A 20,831-nucleotide genomic window follows, 5' to 3' on the forward strand; every position below is an offset into this window, starting at 1 on the left:
TGATCTGGAACATCTAAACTAGCAGGCTGTTCTGGCTTCAGCAGCTTGCAGAATCAAACAAGATAGAATTCCTATTCCTTGAAGCTCAAAGTGGCATTACTTATATGACATAGAACTCATTTCACGTTAATACCGATCAAATGGTTTAAGTGGTTAAGTTTCATTTTCTTCAATTTATTTTCAGCAATTTTAATTTGGGTTACTCATTTTTGGACACCCTTATTAAAATATTTATTTTTATGATAAATCTATTTTCAACTTTGTAAAATAAAACTGCACTGGTTACCACTCTTACGTATCTCAAGTAATAGATTTTAATGGGGATAAAATAAAAAGTAATAAAATTTTATTAGACTCTTTGATTCCACTGGTTCATGGACAATTTTATGATTGTAATTATGCAAATGAATTTTAATGAAGATTTGAAATGTTACTGAGCCAACACATTTCAAGTTCAATTTCTTGATTGTATCCAAAGCAGAAACTCAACATCCAGAATTCCTACCTTATCAGGGGATTGTAAATCAACAATTTCAAGTTATTTCTGCCTCATTCGTCCCCTTTTTTTTGTAATGAAGAAATCAAATCTGTTTCTGATGAGACCTTCATTCAACTTCATCAATGATGAGATGAGGAAAACAAAGGCATTAGAAAAAGAAAGATAGAGACAAAATATTGGATGTAAAATCTTTCCCTTTAATTGGCATTAACACTATCTACTGCAATAATGACATAACATTTTCTTTAAAGCATATATTGTGGATTTGTTCCCACAGATTTTACAGTCATTCTGCTGAATGGAAGGAGAGTCACTCTCAGCTGAGGTGATCATTATCTAGTTGATGAGAGATAATGGGACCAGGCCCAAAATGTCAGCTTTTGTGCTCCTAAGATGCTGCTTGTCCTGCTGTGTTCATCCAGCTTCACACTTTATTATCTAGTTGATGAATAGAGATAATCTCACATAACGACTTATAATTTTCATGAAGTAATTTTTAAAAATTTTATTATACAACTAGAGCATAGATTCATAACTCTCAGCCTGAAGAACCAGAACTGTTTTTAAAGAACCTTTTTCCAAACTTCGCTTGTGATTACATTACCATTAAGATCAATGATTTCCCTGGGGTTGTCAAGGGCAATAGTATTAAGGGGTCTAATGTTTTAAAATAAACACTCCCCTTGATTTTACATTGAACTGTGAGAACATCCAAGATACCTGATGTTGGCAAAAAGCTGAGCGAAATTTAGTGACAAATACCGGATTGACCTGTTCATTTGGACCGAAATACCCATTGCGTTTGTACTATTGTGTCAAAATGACGGTTTAACCTGTGGGTTTTGGCATCATAGCAGGTAAATATTGCACTTCAAGTTTACAACATCTTTGTATGCTTTGATTAATGTATTTGCTATCAGTAAGAGAATATGGTATTTTGTTATACTAAATTAAGTCATCACATGAGTGGGGTCATATTTGGACTTTAACAAATCTACTTCACTAGACACAGGCAATGCAAGACTGCTGATTTGCACATGTATAAGTGTGCAGAGTGTTGAAGACCTGATTGGCATTTCTGGGGGTTCCGTTTGAATTTTAGCTCTGAATAGTAAATGTTCCTGAATAATCTGTTAAACGGTGGCCAGTGGCAGGAAGCTCAGTAACTAGAAGACACAGATTTAATAGTATTGGCAAAAAAAAATTAGTAAACACTTTTTTCACTAGTAACTTACAAAAAGCGAATTGGTTAAATAGTTAAAGGGTACCATTCATAGGATTATGGGAAAAGAAAGTTCAATAGGACTGTTTGAATAGCTCTTTTCAACAGCCAGCACAGGGAAGATGGGTTGAATGGCCACCATCAGTGTTGTATGATTCTATGATTCTTCAAAACATCGTCTTTTAAAACCAATGTGCTTAAGTGTTTTGCAAGGCCTGTGGGCTCAGCCCTTGAGATCTAACTAACTTGGACAGTAAGTTCTAAAAGAACCAAAACTCATTGCTTTGGCTATCAGCCATGGGCATTTGGAACATGTAGCATTTGTCCATGATAACCACTAACTTTTATCTATTAAGCCTGATACATTTTGGTGAAATCCAGCCTTTTTTTAAATGCTTGCAATGCTAGAGTCTTAATCTCAAGTCTGGGCCAAATGGATGAACACTATTATTTACATCTTTATTGCAACAGCATACATGCTTTTAAAATAAGAGCTAGCAAATAGATTTTTAGCAACCATATAAACGTTACTCACTTGATGAATAATTGGACTCAGAATCACAAAACGACAGATGCTTGCAAATTATTTTTAAAAATACTGTACAATCCTTCTTCAAAAGGCTATCAAATATTAACAAACAGCAGTTAAGATAAAAGTCACCTTTGCTTGGTATCAAAATGATTTCTTCCTTTGTGCTGTTTTACTCACTGCATTGTGGTCACGTTTACTTACAGTCCTTTCATTTTATTCTTTCAAAAATGAATTAAGGGGGCCACATCATCTGGAGTTTAGGCTGGGTCAGCTCCTTCTATGATATCTACATGTGAAAAACTCTGAAGAAGGCCTGCCATCATTCTACTACTTGTTACTCCTGTCTGAACATGAGCCAATCCTACAGAACTAAAGATTATTGTAAATCATGTGAAACATTTATCTACCTACTCCTTAAATCAGCTTCAGTGGGCTCCTGTAGTGCAGTGGTAGCATTCCTGCCCCTAGACAAACAAACCTGGGTTCTAGTCCCCCCTGCTTCAGAGGTGTGTAACAACTGTGAACAGGTTGATTAGAAAAATAGGCTTAATTAAAAAAGTTTTAAACCCGTTTCAGACGTGGAACCACAGGGCTGTAGTAAGAGTAGGAGACCATTTGGCCCCTTGCACCTATTCTGTCAATCAGTTTGGTCATGGCTGATCTGCATTTTAACTCCACCCACTCACTTTCGATCTATAACCTTTAATAGACTTTACCCAAAAATAACAAAAAAACTCAGTTCTAAAATTTTCATTTGATGTTAGCAGTATCATTAGGGCCTTTGAAAACCAGGGAAACAGAGATTTCTCTCTGTTGAACAAAGATGGTTGAGACAAGGTATTCAATATAATGAAAGATTTGGAGTTAATGAGGAAAAACTATTCCCAGTGACAGAAGATTCAAAAAGTTCAAGGTGATTGGGAAAACAGCCAAAGCAAGGAGGCAAAATTTACACATAATTATCTGTAGCAAGTGATTGTCATTTGGAATGTGCTGCTTGGAAGCAGATTCAATAGAAATTTCAAAAGGGAACTGGATAAACACCAGCAAATAATTTTTAAAAATGCAGGAAATGCAAAATGGGGGAATGAGTGGGGGGGGGGGAATGGAATTCACTGGATAATTCTTTCAAAGAGACGCCACAGATTGCCAACATCTTTTTCCCAGTGGAGCTGAGTCCAAAACTAGAGGTCATAGGTTTAAGGTGAGAGGGGAAAGATACAAAAGAGACCTAAGGGGTGTCTTTTTCATGCAGAGAGTGGTGTGTGTGTGTGTGGAATGAGCTGCCAGAGGAAGAGGTGGAGGCTGGTACAATTACAACATTTAAAATGCAACTGGATGGGTACGGGAATAGAAAAGGTTTAAAGAGATGCTGGCAAATGGGATTTGATGAATTTCGGATATCTGGCCGGCATGGACCAGTTGGACTGAAAGGTCTGCTTCTGTGCTGTATGTCTCTACAGCTCTAGATGGTGCGTCGAATAACCTCCCCCTTGTGCTATAAATGTATGATTCTGTGGCCTGACTTCTGAAACGTTTAAATAACCTGTCACTGTTGAAGGCAGCCCCTCAGACACAGGGGAGGCAGAAGGGTGATTCCTTGCTGCTGCCAGCATCTGACATGGATTGGATTCAATTAATCTATTGTAACGTGTATTACAAATACAGTGAAAAGCGTTGTATGGTGTAGTGACAGTAATGCTAAGGGAATTGGCACCCCTGCCAACACCCTGGATGACCAGAGGTTTATTGTTCCACTGCCCCACATGGTGACCCGGTTCCTTTAATATCAGGACAAGGAAGTACACTGTGCCAACGGTATACACATACTTAGGTAGTGTTTAAACACACACACAGTTATGGTGGTGGCCAACAGGACACCATTTAGGCGCCAATGAATCTCACAGGGTGGGAAACAAGCACACATTTCGATCCACAATACAAGAAGAGAGGAGGCAGCGACAATTATGTGAAGCTGTGGTGTTTGCTACTGTCAAAACTTCGAAAAGCCGTCGTCCTCGACAGAGTCTTGAGGGAGATGGCCTCATCCGGCTTGGGGGGGCGGCTGCGCTGGCCGGGAGTTTCAATGCGGAGGGAGTTCCACTGGGTGTCCAGTTTGTCGCTGATGGAGCAGCTCTTCCGGGCGTGCGAGCCCAGCGCGTTGGGCTCCGAGGCGGTGTAGCTGTTCGCTCTGCCCAGCCGGGAGAGGGGCGATGCGCTGTCTGGGCCGTACAGCAGGACGCCGCCGCTGTTGCTGTTGCAGAGCGGCTCCGCTGCAGGAGGCCGGACATCGCCCTCGCCCTCCTCGTTCTCCGAGTTCGGGTGGCTCAGCTCGGCCTCTCTCTCCGGGTGAGAGGTGCACACCTCGTCCAGGCTGCCCGAGTGCAGTCTGGCCGTGCCGCCGGGCAAGTGCGGGTGCTCGATGCCGAGTGGCGGGGCGGACACGCAGCGGGTGTCGATGCAGTCGGTGATGCTGGTGTACTCGGTCGTTTTGACGGGAACTCCCAGGCAGCAGCCGTAATAACCCCGCGACGGGAAGACGAAGCTGTGCGACTTGACCATCGGCGAGTCGTCCGTGTAGGTGCTGGAGGCAGCCAGGTAGCGGCTGCTCTTGGAGCGCTCTAGCGTGTGATACATGGGAGGGTCAGTCTCCCACTGCTGTAGGCATTCGGCTGTCTGCACACTCTCTGGGACTGTCACCAGGCCATCTGAGATAAACATCTCCTCGTATGTCCCACTCCCCTCTGGCCACTGGCTGGACACCAGAGAAGAGCCCTGGCTGCCAAGCATGACCACCATCATTTCAGATGGCCCAAGCCCGGTGGGCACCTTCAGGGAACTCTCCACCATCTCCTCTTCCTCCTCCTCCTCCTCCTTCTCAGTGGCCGAGACATAGATGTCGATACAAGACGACGGCCTTTTCCCATCTGGGGGAGCAGCTGCTGAAGCTGGGGCAGGGTCAGGGTCAGGAGGTGGCCCAGGTCTCAGCTCCTTCACCACGGCCATCATTTGCGAGCTGCTGGTCCTCTGTAAGCTCAGGGACCTCTCCTTGAAGGGGAACTCATTCTGCTCCATCCCGACCTGCGGCTTGGGGCTCACCAAGTAGAAGGAGTGGCTCCTCATCCTCGGTGTGATGGTGGGCGATGTGGGCGACACGGGCTCCTCTCCAGCCTGCTCCCCACACTCTGGGAGTTTGTAGTTGTTGCCTTCTTGGCTGTTGAAGCTGCACTGCCTCAGGATGTAAGCCGCGTCTGTGCAGTCCGAGGAGGTCCTGGATCTCACCTTGCCTGCCTCTCCCTTGTCCATGCCAACCAGCTTTTCCAAGGCTGATGCAATGCGTCCTGTCACCTCCTCCAGCTGTGCCAGCCTGACGTCCATGGTCTGCAGGGATGCCTTCATGAAGTGTTCCCTCTCATTCACTTCTTCCAGCCTCATCGACATGTTGTCGACTCTGCTCAAGAGAAAATGGAGCAGACACTGAACATAACTCTACTGATGAATCCTTCATCCTAGCCCCACTAGATTCATTTTAAATCAACAGCCTCCGCTGCAAAGGAGCAGCGAACGAACCTGAATTGAAGGGGTGATAATGGCAAACAAAGTTGTCATGATGTGGATTGTACTGCCTGAAAGGGTAGGGGATACAGACTCAACAATAACTTTCCAAAAGGAATTTGAATAAATATTTGAAGGCGAAAGAGTTGCAGCACTACGGACAGGGAAGTGGGATTGATTAGTAACAGGATCACGGTCTAGAACAGAACTGAAATGAGGATCAGGAACAGGAACAAGATCAGGATCTAGAGCAGGATTATAATCAGCATCAGTAACAGGGACAAGATCAGGATTTAGAGCAGGATTATGATCAGGAACAGGGACACGTTTAGGATCAAGGGCAGGATTATGATCAGGATCAAGAGCTTGATTAACCCGCCTCATCCTGAACATATATACACAGCTCTGAAATACCACCAAACCTGAACTAAAATGATCTTTTAAGATATGACAGTAAAAATAGCAATAAATAACACACCGTTCAGCAGTGACCCTGATTCTCTCATCATTTGAAGAGTTGAACATATCATCCTTTTCTCGAAAATACTCCTCTATGCACTGCTCCTCAAAGTCATGCAGCTTCTTTAGTTCATCTTCAGTGATGAAGAGTTCTGATGAAAAGAAGGATAAGGGAAAAAGAAAGGAGTGTAATTAATGAGTCTTATTGCAAAAATGTGTATACTCATTAATAAGTTAAATGGCCTATTAAAAGTTTAATGCCACTAGTGTCACCCAGTGAATTGGAGGCAGGGTAATACTTAGGGCAGAATTCATAGCAAACAATTTATTTAACAGTAAATGGAGTCAACAGTAAACAGAATCTATCTCAGTAAATAGCATCTGTTTAAACAGTGAATTATCGTCAACAGAACTCAACACTGAAAAGACAGCAAAAACTTCAGATAAAAGCAGTATATTGTTTTTCAGTGAAGAGCATAAATAGTATTGTTACAAAACACAAGTTGTGTGTTAAATCAATCCCAGTCACTAACATTAGTGATTGGATAAATTAACCTATCAATCATCACTGTGCTAGTCCAGAATTGTGGGCATCACCATAAGTAGCCTAATAAAAATATATTACTTTAGTTGGGCACATTTTAAAATTAGCTCATTTTATTCTGCCATGGTATTCTGCTGGTTCTTTTTAAATACTTTTATTCCATTCATAAGACCACAAAAAAATACTTTTTTTCCGTTAGCATCCTAAAACAGGCCATTGGAATGAAAAATCTGACCTCAAAAATCCATGGCTATTCATAAAATGTAACAGAATTTTACAAGACAAAACAGGCCATTCGGCCCACCTTGTTTCTGACAATGACTTTGTTACACATGAGCATTCTCCCATGCCACTTCATCTCATCCTACCAGCGACTCTTTCTACCCATTTCTCCTACATGTTTTGAGTCACATTCCCCCTAAATACATGTATACTATTCACCTCAACCAACCCTTATGGTAGCAAGTTTCACTTCCAAATCTAACATTGTGGTTTTAAAGAAATCTCTATCTATCGGATCACCTCACACATCCATTTCTTTCCTATGCATGTGTCCACCAGAGTTGTTGGAAACCAAACTGTAGCTTTAGCCTTAAGACATGATCTCACTTTAAAGTATCCAAGATCCCATGCTGGGCTGGGATTTTGTCTGCCCACAGCGCATTCTAAAGCCACAATGAATTGTGTTCTGGTTGCTGTTTCCACTTGTTACCAAAGTGGATTGGCTCAGCAAAAACAGGAGTCCTGGCACCGGAACCGCCACTCCTGGTACAGAAGTTACTTACTAAGTCCATAATCTTTATCCTCCTGTTCAGTCTCCTGCTTCCTCCAGCGGCAGCAAATGAGTTGGCAGACCATGGTCATGTGACTGAAAGTGATTAATGGAGGAGGCAGGACAGGTCTCTCGTGGAAGGTCATAATCAGCTGGTACCTTTGAAACTTCCAAACTTGGTTCGAAATCGATTTCACTTCAAAAAATGTGTTGCTGCAAAGGTTAGAAGGAATTAGAAAACAGAAATGAGGCACAATGTAAAACAAAGCTGGGGCTTCCTTATTCAGTCTGCTAAGATAAACCGGCTTCTTTCACAGAGTATCTTGTCAAGAGGCAAAGTTTTTAGCAAACTGCAAATAAACAAGAGCCACTGGCAAGAATTAAGTTTCATTTTGTTTTATTTCATTTAAGTTTCATTGTGTGGAAAGTGGATAGCCAATTGAGTACCCCAATGGAGCGAAAATAAATGCTAAAGGGATTTATCAGTACATGGGAAGTGAAAAAGAGGTCATTCAGCCCTTGACCTTATTCTGCCATTCCATTAGATAATACTTGAACAATATTTTAACTCGATCCAACTGCCCTGGTTTCCTAATTCTTAAAATTTTATCAAACCAGAAAAACCCATGCCTAGTCTGAAATTTTCACTTGACCGCCAGCCTCAACAAAATCTTCGGGTGAGAACTTCAGATTTCCACTAAGGTTCGTGTGAAGAACTGCTTCCTAACATCTCTTCTAAACAGCCTGTCTCTAATTCTAACATCTGCCCGCTGGATCTGAACTTCCTTTACCAAATGAAGTAGTTTATCTATGGTATCAAGCCTTTCAATCATTCTTAGACAATAAGATGATCCTTCAATCTTTCATGTTCAAGGGACTGGAGAAGAAGGAAGAAGTTTTAAAAAAAGCCCAGTGGTACAATGGTACACTGTCACCCATGGGGTCAAAGTGCATGTTTAGTACAACTTGACGGAGTGATGGCCTTATCTTTGTTTGGTTGAACCTTCCGACATTATCAATCCAGTTTTAATGATTATAGGCCAAAACTAAATGGGTGCCAAAATTATACAGTTTGGAAAGGATAACTGTAGAGTTTGTTGTTGATTTGTTCTGCTTTCTGTAGCTGTGGAAATAGTGGGTCTTGACAGAACATGTAAGGAGAAACTATTTCCAGTGCTAGGATGGTTGGTGACAATAGGGCCATAGATTTACGATTATTGGCAAAATAACCTGATGGAGATAAGGATGGTATTTTTATACAAGTCTGCCTGAACAGGCAGTTGACAGATTCAATGGTAATTTACAAAAAGGAATTGGATAAATATCATAAGGGAGCCATTCACAAAGTTATGAGGAAAACGCAGAGAAGTGAGACTCATCAAATAGCAGATTCTAAGAACAAGCACAATGGTTTGAATGGTCTTGATGAAATGGGGATGAATGGGATGACAAAAGTATCTTTCTATCTTTTTTACTATATCCTGATGCTGTATTCATTTCTGTTCAGTTGCAAAAAATAAACTTTCTCCATAGCCAAAGTGCATCACTTATCGTCCCAACATAAACACTTCAACAATTATGTGAAATGTGGATTCCCAGGGCTGACCCCCACTGTGGAAGTGAAGGTCATCAAGTTTGAGGATTCTATTCAGATGTCTTTTTGTGAAGTTATGTAAAGGCATATTATACGGTAGCACTCTGTGCTCTGAATCTGAGGTTGTGTGTTCCAGTCCCATTCCAGTGACATCAGTGCATAATTTAGGCTGAAACACATAATGCATTAATGAGGGAGTACTGTACTGTTGGAGGTACCGTCTTTCAGTTTTGAAGTTAAACTGAGACCCTGGGTAGAATCTTTTCATGCCCATGGGTGGCATGGTGGCACAGTGGTTAGCACTGCTGCCTCACAGCACCAAGGGCCTGGGTTCAATTCCACCCTTAGGCGACTGTTTATGTGGAGTTTGCACATTGTCCCCGTTTCTGCATGGGTTTCCTCCAGGTGCTCCAGTTTCCTCCCACAGTCCAAATATGTGCATGTTAGGTGGATTGGCCATGATAAATTGTCCATAGTGCTCAGGGATATGTAGATTACGTGGGTTATAGCAGGGTGTGTCTGGGTGGGATGCTTTGCAGTTCAGTGTGGACTTGTTGGGCCAAAGGGCCTGTTTCCACACTGTAGAGATTCTATGATCCAAATATGCGGGTATTTGCAAAAAGTTGGAAAATCACGAGATCAGCAGCGGTAACAAAGTGTGGAGCTGGATGAACACAGCAGGCCAAGTAGCATCTCAGGGGCACAAAAGCTGACGTTTCGGGTTATGTCCTTAATATCACATCAGCTTGCCTCATTATGCAGTTTCCTATTCTCCCACTCACCACAGAGAAACTACGCAAGTGTCAATTTCTGCCATAAAAGGTAAAGTGCTGACTCCAACTCATTGCTTGCTCCTTCAGATCTCCATCAGTCACCAACATCTTAGGGCAATATCCACGGCATGGCTGCATGCACCACCAACTTGCCCCCCTTCAACAGGACCACCTGTCAGCAAAAGAGGGGCCAATTACCCTCTGTCTGATTTTTCCAGGGGCAGATAAAACAAACCTGCTTTGGCCTGCCAGCACTTGACCAGCTGAGCTTTAAAGAAGGCACCAATACCATGAATTGTGGGATGTCCTGCCTGCACCAAGTGGGAGAATATGGCAGTGGAGCTCCATGGGGTCTTAGTACATAGTTAATGAGGTGAGTTTGGCAAGTTTGCACCAGAAAACTTACTAGGGCTCACAGTGAGAAATCCTCTATGAAATGTGCCAATAATGACACCTAGCCTATTTCAGCTCAACACCCATCCACCTCCCCACCCAAATCTGCTCCGTCTACACCATAATAGACAATGGGAATCCCATGGCAATCATTTCAGGGACTTGTTCCCAGTGGTCCTGACCAATATCAATCCCTCCATTGACATTACAAAAACAAATGATCTGCTTGTTCCGACATTGCTTCAATCTTGCTGTACAGATGTTTTAACAGTAACCCCACTTTGCTGTGAGATGTTTTGGGATGCCCCTTGTGATACCAAATTATCCACCTCAAATCCCAATCAGGAACATGGAAGTGTCTGTGCTGTGAGATCAGGTGCCATCTATCCGGAATACGGCCAATCAAAACCCACCATGGGAGCCTTGACAAATTAAGGAGAGTGGGTGGACCAGGGAATATGGAGGTGATAAGGAGTTTTCCGAGGGATCTCTGGCAGACAGCTCCGAGGCTGATGGGAGACCTCAAGGGTACTTCAGAAAGGAGAAGCCCTCTGCAGCATTCTGAACAATTAAATGACCTGCTGGGGCGTGGTTGTTAGAACGTTGTTGTGGGTCCTATCTACAGGATGGCCTGTGAACATCACATCCCAGCAGCTTGATGCTAGGGTGATGGAGAAGGGAAAGGAACATCAGTAGCTGCCAATCTGCTATTATAGGACCATTTTAGGGCTCTGGACTCTGCCTGGTTGTGGTGGTGTAAGCGACGGGTGGGGGTACTGGGGTGGGGGAGGGGTGGTGGTGAGCGGAGTTGCCTAAGGAATATCCAGTTTTCCAACATAAATATATAAAATTCACAGCCTGCTGCTGCTGGATGGAAATGCACCCTTGCATGGACTCTGACTCCACCAAGAATGCGTGGAGATGGGAAAAAAAATTGCTAAAGAAATTTTGAGGCTAATGTTGAAGGAATTCCTTTACATCCCTATTAATCTAACTTTTTTTGTCTCTGAATGATACTTCTTTTTGCATGCTCAATACTCACTTGAACACCGCTATGAGGAGATTCACCAACAGAATATTTGCAACTAAGAGATAACAGGCCATTATAGCTGGAATGATCCATGCTCCAGTTATGCAAGGTGGCAGAGGTTTACCATCTTCTGTCAAACCAGCCCCACACGGAGCTAAAAGAAATAGAAAAGACATAATAACAGGATGAAGATTGCTGCGAGCACTTCATGTGTTATACAGCCTGTTACTGCAGTAGTTTGCCACTGATAGTTTAACTTTTGTGTGGAAAACAGCGATAGAACAGTTTCTTGGTGGTGCAGGAGTTGAGAATTGTTTATGATGGGGACTTTGGTATCAAAGATTTCCAAATTGCACTCCATCAGACAGACACAAGATTTCAAAGGAAGCAACAATTTATACAGAAAAGGAAAAGGAGCACAGGTATACATTGTTCCTCCACTTGAAATTTGACATTCTTTGACAGCATATCTTTTTCTACAGCAGCATAAAGATAAGAGGGCCCATTGTACACACAGAGTGGAGGGGGCAGAAACATAAGCAGAAAAGTAGGTTAACCATTAAGTAATCTCATGTAATACCATTACATTCCAGCTCTGCTGGTTGTCCTCACCAGTGGAACCTCCGTTTCAAAAATTAATAAGTGCATGTCTACAAATCTCCTTCCTTATTTTTTTCTAAGCAATTATTCTAAGTAAAAAAGGCAGCCAGTCAGCCCATCATTTCTGTACTGGCTGTTCCATAGAGTTCTACAATTAGTCCCAATCGCTGGCGTTTTCCTATATTCCCACAAATAGTACATTCCAAATACTAACCAATGCATAGGAATGTTTTTGCCTGTGATGCCTGTGGTTCTTTAGCCAAACACTTCAAACAGTACAATCTGAGCCTTTCCAGTTCAAAATTTTGTTGGAAGGTTATTGATGTGAAATTCTAACTCTATTTCTCTCTCCACAGATGGTGCTAGACCTGCTGAGTATTTCCAGCACTCTCTGTTTTTATCCAGCATCTCCAGTCTATCCAAATAACTGGCATCCCTCATTCCTGCAATCTTTCTACGAAACTACCTCTCTACTGCTATGATAGAGTTAAGATCTACCAGCATTTAAAAAGAAAGAATTGAGCCACACAACTTCACTATTTTTAAGCAAAACAAATGTTTTTGTCTCTCGAATAATCAAACAAAATAAGCACTATTAACTTAACAATATGGTTTATAACTACCTATGTTATGCAGTCATGTTTACTTCTTAGATCCCCAAGAAATCTTTAGAAAACACATCAATCAAAGTTATTTAATTCTGTGGAGACCACCCCTAAGCACGTTACAGTTCTCAGCTCCATCTATTCTCAGAAAGAACTTTTATTTACCTACTCTTGACAATGGAGGTCTCAGTCTTTTGCTCTGGTTATTTTTCCAATGCATCCAACCAACTCAACTGGTTAGTTCCTTTTCTAATATGATATTTGGCCCACAGTGGATTCCCCCACTAGTTTATGTTCCTCACAAGACTAAAGCTGAGATTAAGCCTCATTCAGTTTTCACATGGTCAATGATGAAGTCAGTGTTTTAATCTGCTTACAGTGCAGGTCATTTACTTTGACTAACCTATCTCCGGAAGCTGCAAATCACACAATTACAACTGAAAACGCTCCCAGCAAACACCTAAAGAAGTTGAAAGCAGAGGACCTTCCTCAGCTCCATTTACCTCCATGATGATTTAACCTGCTTGGTTTGTAGTTAAACTGATTTTCGATTTAGTTATCACTTATTTTCAATTTCTTCAATGGTCTTATGAATGGAGTGGGTTTTACAAGCTTTCAGTGTTTATCGAATGGTTTTGAATAAATGTAGCTCTGAAATCCCAAAACAAAAGCAGCTGTTTGAACTACACTGCTTTACAAGGCAGATGTCATGTCTCCAGCTTTGCAGCTAAGTAAATCCACATGCTATTTTATGATTTTACCTTTCTATTTGTGACTTTATTAAACTAAACCTGGCAACGTTTTGAACTGCAATTTCTTCGAGTGTTCTGGCAATTTCTAAATACCAGCAATGTAATTACTTCCTTTACCCTTACCTTCTCAGATAGTAATCTCTTAATGCCAAGTGGGCCTAGCCCTTTGAGGGTAATAGACACTACGTTTGCATTCATTGCGTTCATGTTATTTTCTTCAGTTAAAGACTTCAATTCCCAACACTAAAACTCATTTTCTAAAACCATAACTTGCACTGTAAAACACAGGAACCATGAGATAGATATTCCCCGCAATAACCTCAGTGATTTGCTTTCATCACTGCAACCATTCAACCTTCATTGTATCATATGCCAGAAAAGACAGTCATTCAATCCTTTATGCCTGTGCGTGCTTTTTATAAGTTTCACAGTTAGTCATTTCCCCTTGTCCTCTCCAAATAGCCCTGTAATTTGCTTTTCTGAAATAATTCCCTTTGGAATGTTATTGTTTAAAATGCTTCCACTGCTCTTTCAGGCAGTTCATTTCACAAATATAACTTAAAACAAATCTCTCTGTCTCCCCACTTCCTCTGGTTAGTTTGCAGATTATATTAAATGAATGTCCTTCAGTTAATGGCTGTCTTGCAAATGGAAACAGTTCCTCCTTATTTACTGTCCCAGGATGTCATGATTTTGAAAGCTTGAATTAAATCTCTCACTAAGATATACTCATTATACAAGTTTGAAGGAAGGTGAAATTTCCAATCTGCCACCGAAAAGAATACTTAATTTGTAAAGTAAAATTTAAAGTAGGATGACTTTTTAAAAAGGTGGGATATTACCATGCTGATTATTTTAAAACACAGCTGGAAAATGCATCAATTTCCATATGCTATAGGGTTCAATGTTAAGAGAACAGGAAAAGAAAGTGCTGTACTTCTAGACATGAAAATGATAGGAAAATGTCTATTAATCCAGTGAGGCTGTCCCATACCATAATGGTTGCAGTGTCCTAACTAAACACTACTCCCCTCTCTCTGTCATGCATCCAACCCCATCTCATCTTGCACACCTCCTCATCTCATAAGAGAACACAAGAAATAGGAGCAGGAGTATACCATTCAGCCTATCTGCTGTCTGCTTCCCCATTGAATATTATTATGGTTGATCTTGAACTCTCCAGTTTTCTATCTGCTCCCCTTATTCCTACCATTCCCGACAGACCAAAGATCTATATCTATCTAAACCTTCGGTGATGAAGTCTCCAAAACCCACTGAAATAAAGAACTCCAAAGATTTGCCACCCTTTCAGTGAAGTAATTTCTCCTTATCGCAAATCTAAAATGTTGGCCCATTATCCTGACAATGTGTGCCCGTGTTTTAGATTCAGGGACTAGCGGAAACAAATCTCTAAACTGCATCTATCTCATCAAATCCCTTCAGAATTTTGTTTGTTTCAATGAGATTACCACTGATTCTTCTAACCATCAGGGAATTTAGGCCCAATGTACTCAGCCTCTCATCAGATTGAATACTTACTTCACGATCCACAATGCAAGGGAGGGGCAAAAGATAACAAGAACTAAAATTGTGGGGATTGTACAGGGTTAAATACTTTGTAAATTTGTCTCCCCCTCACCACAGTCCTTCCTTTCAATGTCCAGCAAATGAAATCAGTAAAGGAGATTGCTTGCAAAATTAAAATTCAAGCATATGTTTCCATAAACAACTATTGGAATTTGCAATAAAAGACAACACAGTAGAGTTCTGACAAATATGATACATGGATTTCCAAAATGTTTCTCAAGAAACCCGTGAGTTTTGTCAGAACATTGATTTGCATTGCAACTTGGCCTTTGTGAATATAATTTATGTTGGAAACAAACTTAATTCAAACTTTCTATCAATTTATCAGTACACTGAATCTAAGGAAAGTCTCATTTTTGAATTGTACAATATTACTGTGTGGCTGAGAAGTAGGGCTTTGATATGGCTTAGGTAATGAAAGGATCATTTGTCTGTAACAAATCAACAGTCAACACAAATCAAATGGTGGTTTATACTGAAGATGTAACAGATTGCTAACTGATAGATTTGATCTTCAAGTTGGAAGTTATCCACTGGTCTAAAACATGTTCAAATCAAACTACCTCAGTTGGGTATGTGCAGGTGTTGACTAAATTGGAAGAAGTTAACAATTGGCCAATATTTATTGCCCATCCCTCACTCCCTTGAAGGTGGTGGTGCCTTCTTGAACTAAAGCAGGCAGTTGATGTAGGGATTCCAACAGTGCTATTAGTGAACGAGTTCCAGGATTTACATCTAGTAACAATTAAAGAACAGCAACACGTTTCCAAGTCAGAATAGTGAGTGTCTTGGAGGAGACTGCCTGTGCCAGCGACTAAGTGTCATATTCCAATGTGAGGACTGGGAGCTCCACATCAATTATCTCCATCATTGGATTCTACTGAGGTTCATGGAACAAGGGCTGGGCCGAAGGGATAGGGACCTGTGTGTGTCAGTAAGAGACAGTCATCACCTTCTAGCATTAAAAAAAAACCCCTCACCTCATCCATGGAAGATCAAGCTGTGATTATAGCCAACACTCCCCATTTCTATTGGCAGTTGGGTTCCCAGTCCTCTGGCACTGCCCTGGAACTTTCAAGAATCGAAGATACATCTCCACATGTAACACTGCCTAATCCAATGCTGAAATGCCAGTCTTACTTCCCATGAGAAATGTCTTCTCAGGAGTTGGGAGCAGAATCTCATTCTCTGGCAGCCACTTCCCCAATCCAAGTCTCCAATCCCATCTGTTCTTTCTTTGATACCTCAGTCAACATAAGATCATCTGAATCCGTTTCCTGCCACCTTGTCATGAAGGTCATCTTGCTGGTTGGGAAAGCCACTGACTTTGTCTTCAGAACGTCCATTCAGTTTTGAGGGTTGGCAGATTAACCATTTGAGGGTCAGCTTCATGCTGAACAGGAGCAGGACAGTTATAGAGTCATACAGGATGGAAACAGACTCTTCAGTTCAACCGAAATGCCAAATAGGATCTCAAACCAAACTAGTTCCACATGCCTGCTCCTCCCCATATCCTTCCAAACCTTTTCTATTCATATACTTATCCAAATTCTTTTAAATGTTGTAATTGCACCTACATCCACCACTCCCTCAGAAAATATATTCCAGATGCAAACCATCCTCTGTGTAAAAATTTTGCCCCCATGCCTTTTTTAAATCTCTCTCCTCTCACCTTAAAAATGTGCCCCCTAGTCTTGAAATCTCCCATCCTGAGGAAAACACTATGACCATTAACCCTATCTATATAATTCACTAATTTATAAACTTCTGTAAGGTCGCTTCTCAACCTCCTATGCTCCAGTGAAAACAGTTCCAGCCTATCCAGCCCTTTTTGGTAACTCAATCCTGCCAAACCTGGCAACTTCCTGGTAAATCTCTTCTGAATCCTCCCCAGCTTAAGAATATCCTTCCCAGTATCGGGTGCCCAGAGATCCGTGTTCCTTTTGCAACATGTATCACTCTCTATAAGCTCAATAAGCCACTAAAACTCTCAGGTGGGTATAAAACATCCCATGGTTGCTGTCTCACAAAACTGCTTTAGTTCAAGAAGACAGCTCACTACCACCTCCTTCAAGGGGGTGAGGAATGGGCAATAAATATGAGCCTAATTATTTACTTCTGCCAATTTAGTCAAAACCTGCACATACCTAACTGAGGTAGTTTGATTTGAAGAAGGGTCTAGGCCCGAAACGTCAGCTTTTGTGCTCCTGAGATGCTGCTTGGCCTGCTGTGTTCATCCAGCTCCACACTTTGTTATCTTGGATTCTCCAGCATCTGTAGTTCCCATTATCTCTGATCATAGTTTGACTTGAACATGTTTTAGACCAGTGGACAACTTCCAACTTGAAGATCAAGCCTATCAGTTAACAATCTGTTACACCTTCAGGACAGGTTTTGTGGAAGCTCTCCCTGGGGAACTGACTGCCACTTATCCCTCTACTAACATCACTTTAAAAAAGCCAACAGTCTATCCAGTCATTGCGGTGTTCAAATTGACTGCAGCATATACTCCATTTGGATGTCTTATAGTTGCAAAAGGCACTACAGAATGGAAGAGTGCTACCTCTATGCTGGGCTAACATGTTAAAAAAATGAAATGTGTCACATCTTCATTGCTCCACTCAGGACCCGAGAGCTCACAATTAGTTTGGTATGTTTTCCAGTCCTAGCAGGGCTTATGGATTCAAATTCAAAATCAAAATCCAAAAGTGCCTCATGAAATAGGATATTAAACAGGGAAAAACATAAAAGTGATTCAACCAACCTAAATAATGATGAGCTTTTCACTGGATGAATGTCGAGTCCAACATGCTGACAGTTCACAGTGCAAGGAAGGTGTAAAATAATAAAGGGGGGAAAAACCAAAATATTAAATTGGAACAAATAACTTCAAACTATATGAAAAAGCCAAAAGAAAAAGATATAACTTAGTGTGAAGAAATATCAATTCCAACCAGTAACATACAATTTGTATTTCTGTCCGTATCCTAAACCTTTAAACCAACTGATAACGAGTTAATAACATAAGCTCTTATTTTCAATTGCTTCATTCTTGTCCATTTATGTTCTTGAGATTACTTATAGAATGGTTCGTTAAATGTCTTCAAGGCGGAGATTGATAAATTCTTGATCTCACAAGGAATCAAAGGCTATGGGGAGAGTGCAGGGAAGTGGAGTTGAAATGTCCATCAGCCATGATTTAAATGGCGGAGTGGACTCGATGGGCCGAATGGCCTTACTTCCACTCCTATGTCTTATGGTCTTATGGTTCAATCACAGAAGACTATTCACCCCGTCATGTCTATTCTCTGCAGCTGCTGCCTTTTGATGGGTTATGTTAATCTGTATCTTAACTCCATTTTGCCTGCCTTGATTCTGTAACTCTTAATACATTTATCAATTGTTGTCGCAATCCCTTCAATCAGACTTCACACTGTACTTGTTTTGAGGGGGTGAGAGTTTCAGATTTCCATTACTCTTGGTGTGAAGAAGTGCTTCCTGTCATCACCCTGAATGAATGAGCTTTAATTGTGTGGGTATGACTACACACTCTCCCATCAGAGGAAATTAATCTACTTTATCAAATCCTGTCATCAGTTATAGCACCTCTTTGCCTTCTGTGTAGTACTTGAAGGAATTTCCACACAATATTTTATTACATTTTAATCCTTTTGATCCTGTCCTATGGTTATTGTATGGGCTATCTTCCCTCTAATTCATTTCTTTTCTGCACAGACCTCTTAAATCCAAGTGAGACAGCAGCTTCTGAAACTGGAAGCCAATGGTGGAAATGGCTTCAGTGCATGCCAATTGACATAGATGGTCGTCGCTGCTATGTGGCTTAGCGGAAACACTGTGTGAGGGGAGAGGGGATTCAGGCAGGATTAAAATTGCAGTTGGAGCCATACTAGCCCATTCTATATGCCAGTGGTACATTCAAGAGGTTATTAAGAAGAAACCAATGAATAGAATTTATTACCGTCATCCTTGTTTTCAAATCTTTCCATGTTTTTGCTCCTCCCTCTCTCTGTGATTTCCTCCAGCCCTCAAACTTTCTAAAATATATCCACTGCTCCAAGTTTCCACATATTGCACATCCTCAATTTTAATTGCTCCACAGTTGGTGTTGGTGTCTTCGGCAGCCTGTGCCAAAAACTCGAGAAACTCTCCTGAAATCTCTCTGCCTCAGTCCCCTTCTCGAAAATGCTTCTTAATATAACTCTTTGGCCAAGCTTTTGATCTTTATCTCCATCCATGACTCGACATTAAAGTTTGCTTGCTAATCGCTCATTAACTCCAGTGAGTTAATATACTCACCGCAGGCAGTATATTAATGCAAATAGGTGTGTTGTTCTCAGCGGGCCAACGATGCCACTAGTTCGTTTTAAGTATGGATCTGACCTGTTCCAATGACGCTATCGGACAATGATTTAGCTCAAACGATAAAGAAACCATCTGATTTTAGGGCCTTTGTGGTGTATTGAAAGTGCCTCTATCACTGCACCAGGAGGCCCAGTTTAAGTCCCACCTGGTCCAAAGATGTGTGATAGCAACTCTGAATAGGTTAATAAAAATACTTTTTCTTTCAGGCCATATTGTTTTCCCAACTGCAGTTTAAGGTTTCTGATTCAATTGTCACTGTTGGGTTTCAGATGGATGTATTGCAACAGTTCCTGAAATCTGGCCCATGCTCGAGACTTTTGGAATAAGTTTGTATTGTAAACGCCCCATGTCCTCCCACTCAAACCATGATTATGCATGTGCACTCACGATCAATCTGGTCAGCAAACACTTCTCCGTAGATCATCCAATAGGGCATGTAGAAAATGTTTCTCGCCAGCCTCCAGGAAGGGTCTTCGTTGGGGTGAAGAATTGCTTGTCGCGCTACTCCGAAGCTCATTAATATCACTAGCATGATGATCACAAAATACATCATGTCAATCATCTGTGAGATAAAGGAAGGCAAGGTTAGTTATATAGGAACACCCAAAGGCCATTCAGCCCCTCAAGTCTGTTCCACCATTAATTAGATCCTGGCTGATCTGTATCTTAGCTTTACAACTTACCTTCATTCTGTAACCTCTAATATTCTGGTGTGACAAAAATCTAACTATCTTAGTTTTGCAATTTTCCATTGCCTCTGCTGCCTTTTAGATGACAGAGTTTCACATTTCCACTACCTTTGATGTGAAGAAGTGCTTCCCAAAATCAGCTCTAATTTTAAGATTATGACCTTTTATACTAATACTTTAGTAGAGGAAATACTTTATCTCTACCTGTTCTATTGAAGCCTTAATTATTCACAAATAAGTTAATTAGGAAAGCAAACGTTATGGAAAAAAAACAAAAACAAAAGTTGCTGGAAAAGCTCAGCAGGTCTGGCAGCATCTGTGGAGGAGAAAACAGAGTTAATGTTTCGGGTCCGGTGACCCTTCCTCGGAACTGAGGAAGTTCTAAGGAAGGGTCACCGGACCCGTAATGTTAACTCTGTTTCCTGCTCCACAGACGCTGCCAGATCTGCTGAGCTTTTCCAGCAACTTTGTTTTTGTTCCTGATTTACAGCATCCACAGTTCTTTTGGGTTTAGTTATGGAAAAAAAGTTCTGTTTTTCTTTATTTGCAAGATAATCCATTTCATTGACCTTCTGAATTCACTTTGGGAATCTAAAATTCAATTTATAAAAATGAAGCACACTGTTGATGGAAAAACATGGCACTGAATCAAAATTTAGTTGCCAAAAAAAATCAATAATTTGGAAATCACTTTTTAGGGCTGATCGGAATACAAGAACATGAGAATGTTATTCAGACTCTCAAACCTTGTCCACTGTTCAATGAGATCATGGTTGATTTTCATTTTAATTCACTTATCCTGCTTTTACTCCCTAATACTTCAAACCATTGTCAGATCAAAA

At 41.2% G+C, this 20,831-nt stretch overlaps 1 protein-coding gene across 10 annotated transcripts in view; it reads right to left on the bottom strand.

Moving 5' to 3' along the window:
- Positions 1-700: 700 nt before the first annotated feature.
- Positions 701-20,831, bottom strand: part of trpm3 (transient receptor potential cation channel, subfamily M, member 3) — a 447,170-nt gene continuing 427,039 nt past the window's right edge. For 9 of the 10 annotated variants that reach the window (XM_048526724.2, XM_048526723.2, XM_048526726.2 and 6 more), the window contains 5 exons: positions 19,688-19,862; positions 11,386-11,527; positions 7,597-7,796; positions 6,287-6,419; positions 701-5,704 (listed from right to left, as the gene is read on the bottom strand). In XM_048526724.2, the coding sequence (XP_048382681.1) occupies positions 4,219-5,704; positions 6,287-6,419; positions 7,597-7,796; positions 11,386-11,527; positions 19,688-19,862 (2,136 nt within the window). In that variant the 3' untranslated portion in view covers positions 701-4,218. Of the gene's footprint in view, positions 5,705-6,286; positions 6,420-7,596; positions 7,797-11,385; positions 11,528-19,687; positions 19,863-20,831 lie in introns of those variants that run through there. The other variant, XM_048526732.1, reaches the window with a different exon arrangement.

Source organism: Stegostoma tigrinum, chromosome 3 (assembly GCF_030684315.1).
Source record: "Stegostoma tigrinum isolate sSteTig4 chromosome 3, sSteTig4.hap1, whole genome shotgun sequence".
Taxonomy (NCBI): domain Eukaryota; kingdom Metazoa; phylum Chordata; class Chondrichthyes; order Orectolobiformes; family Stegostomatidae; genus Stegostoma; species Stegostoma tigrinum.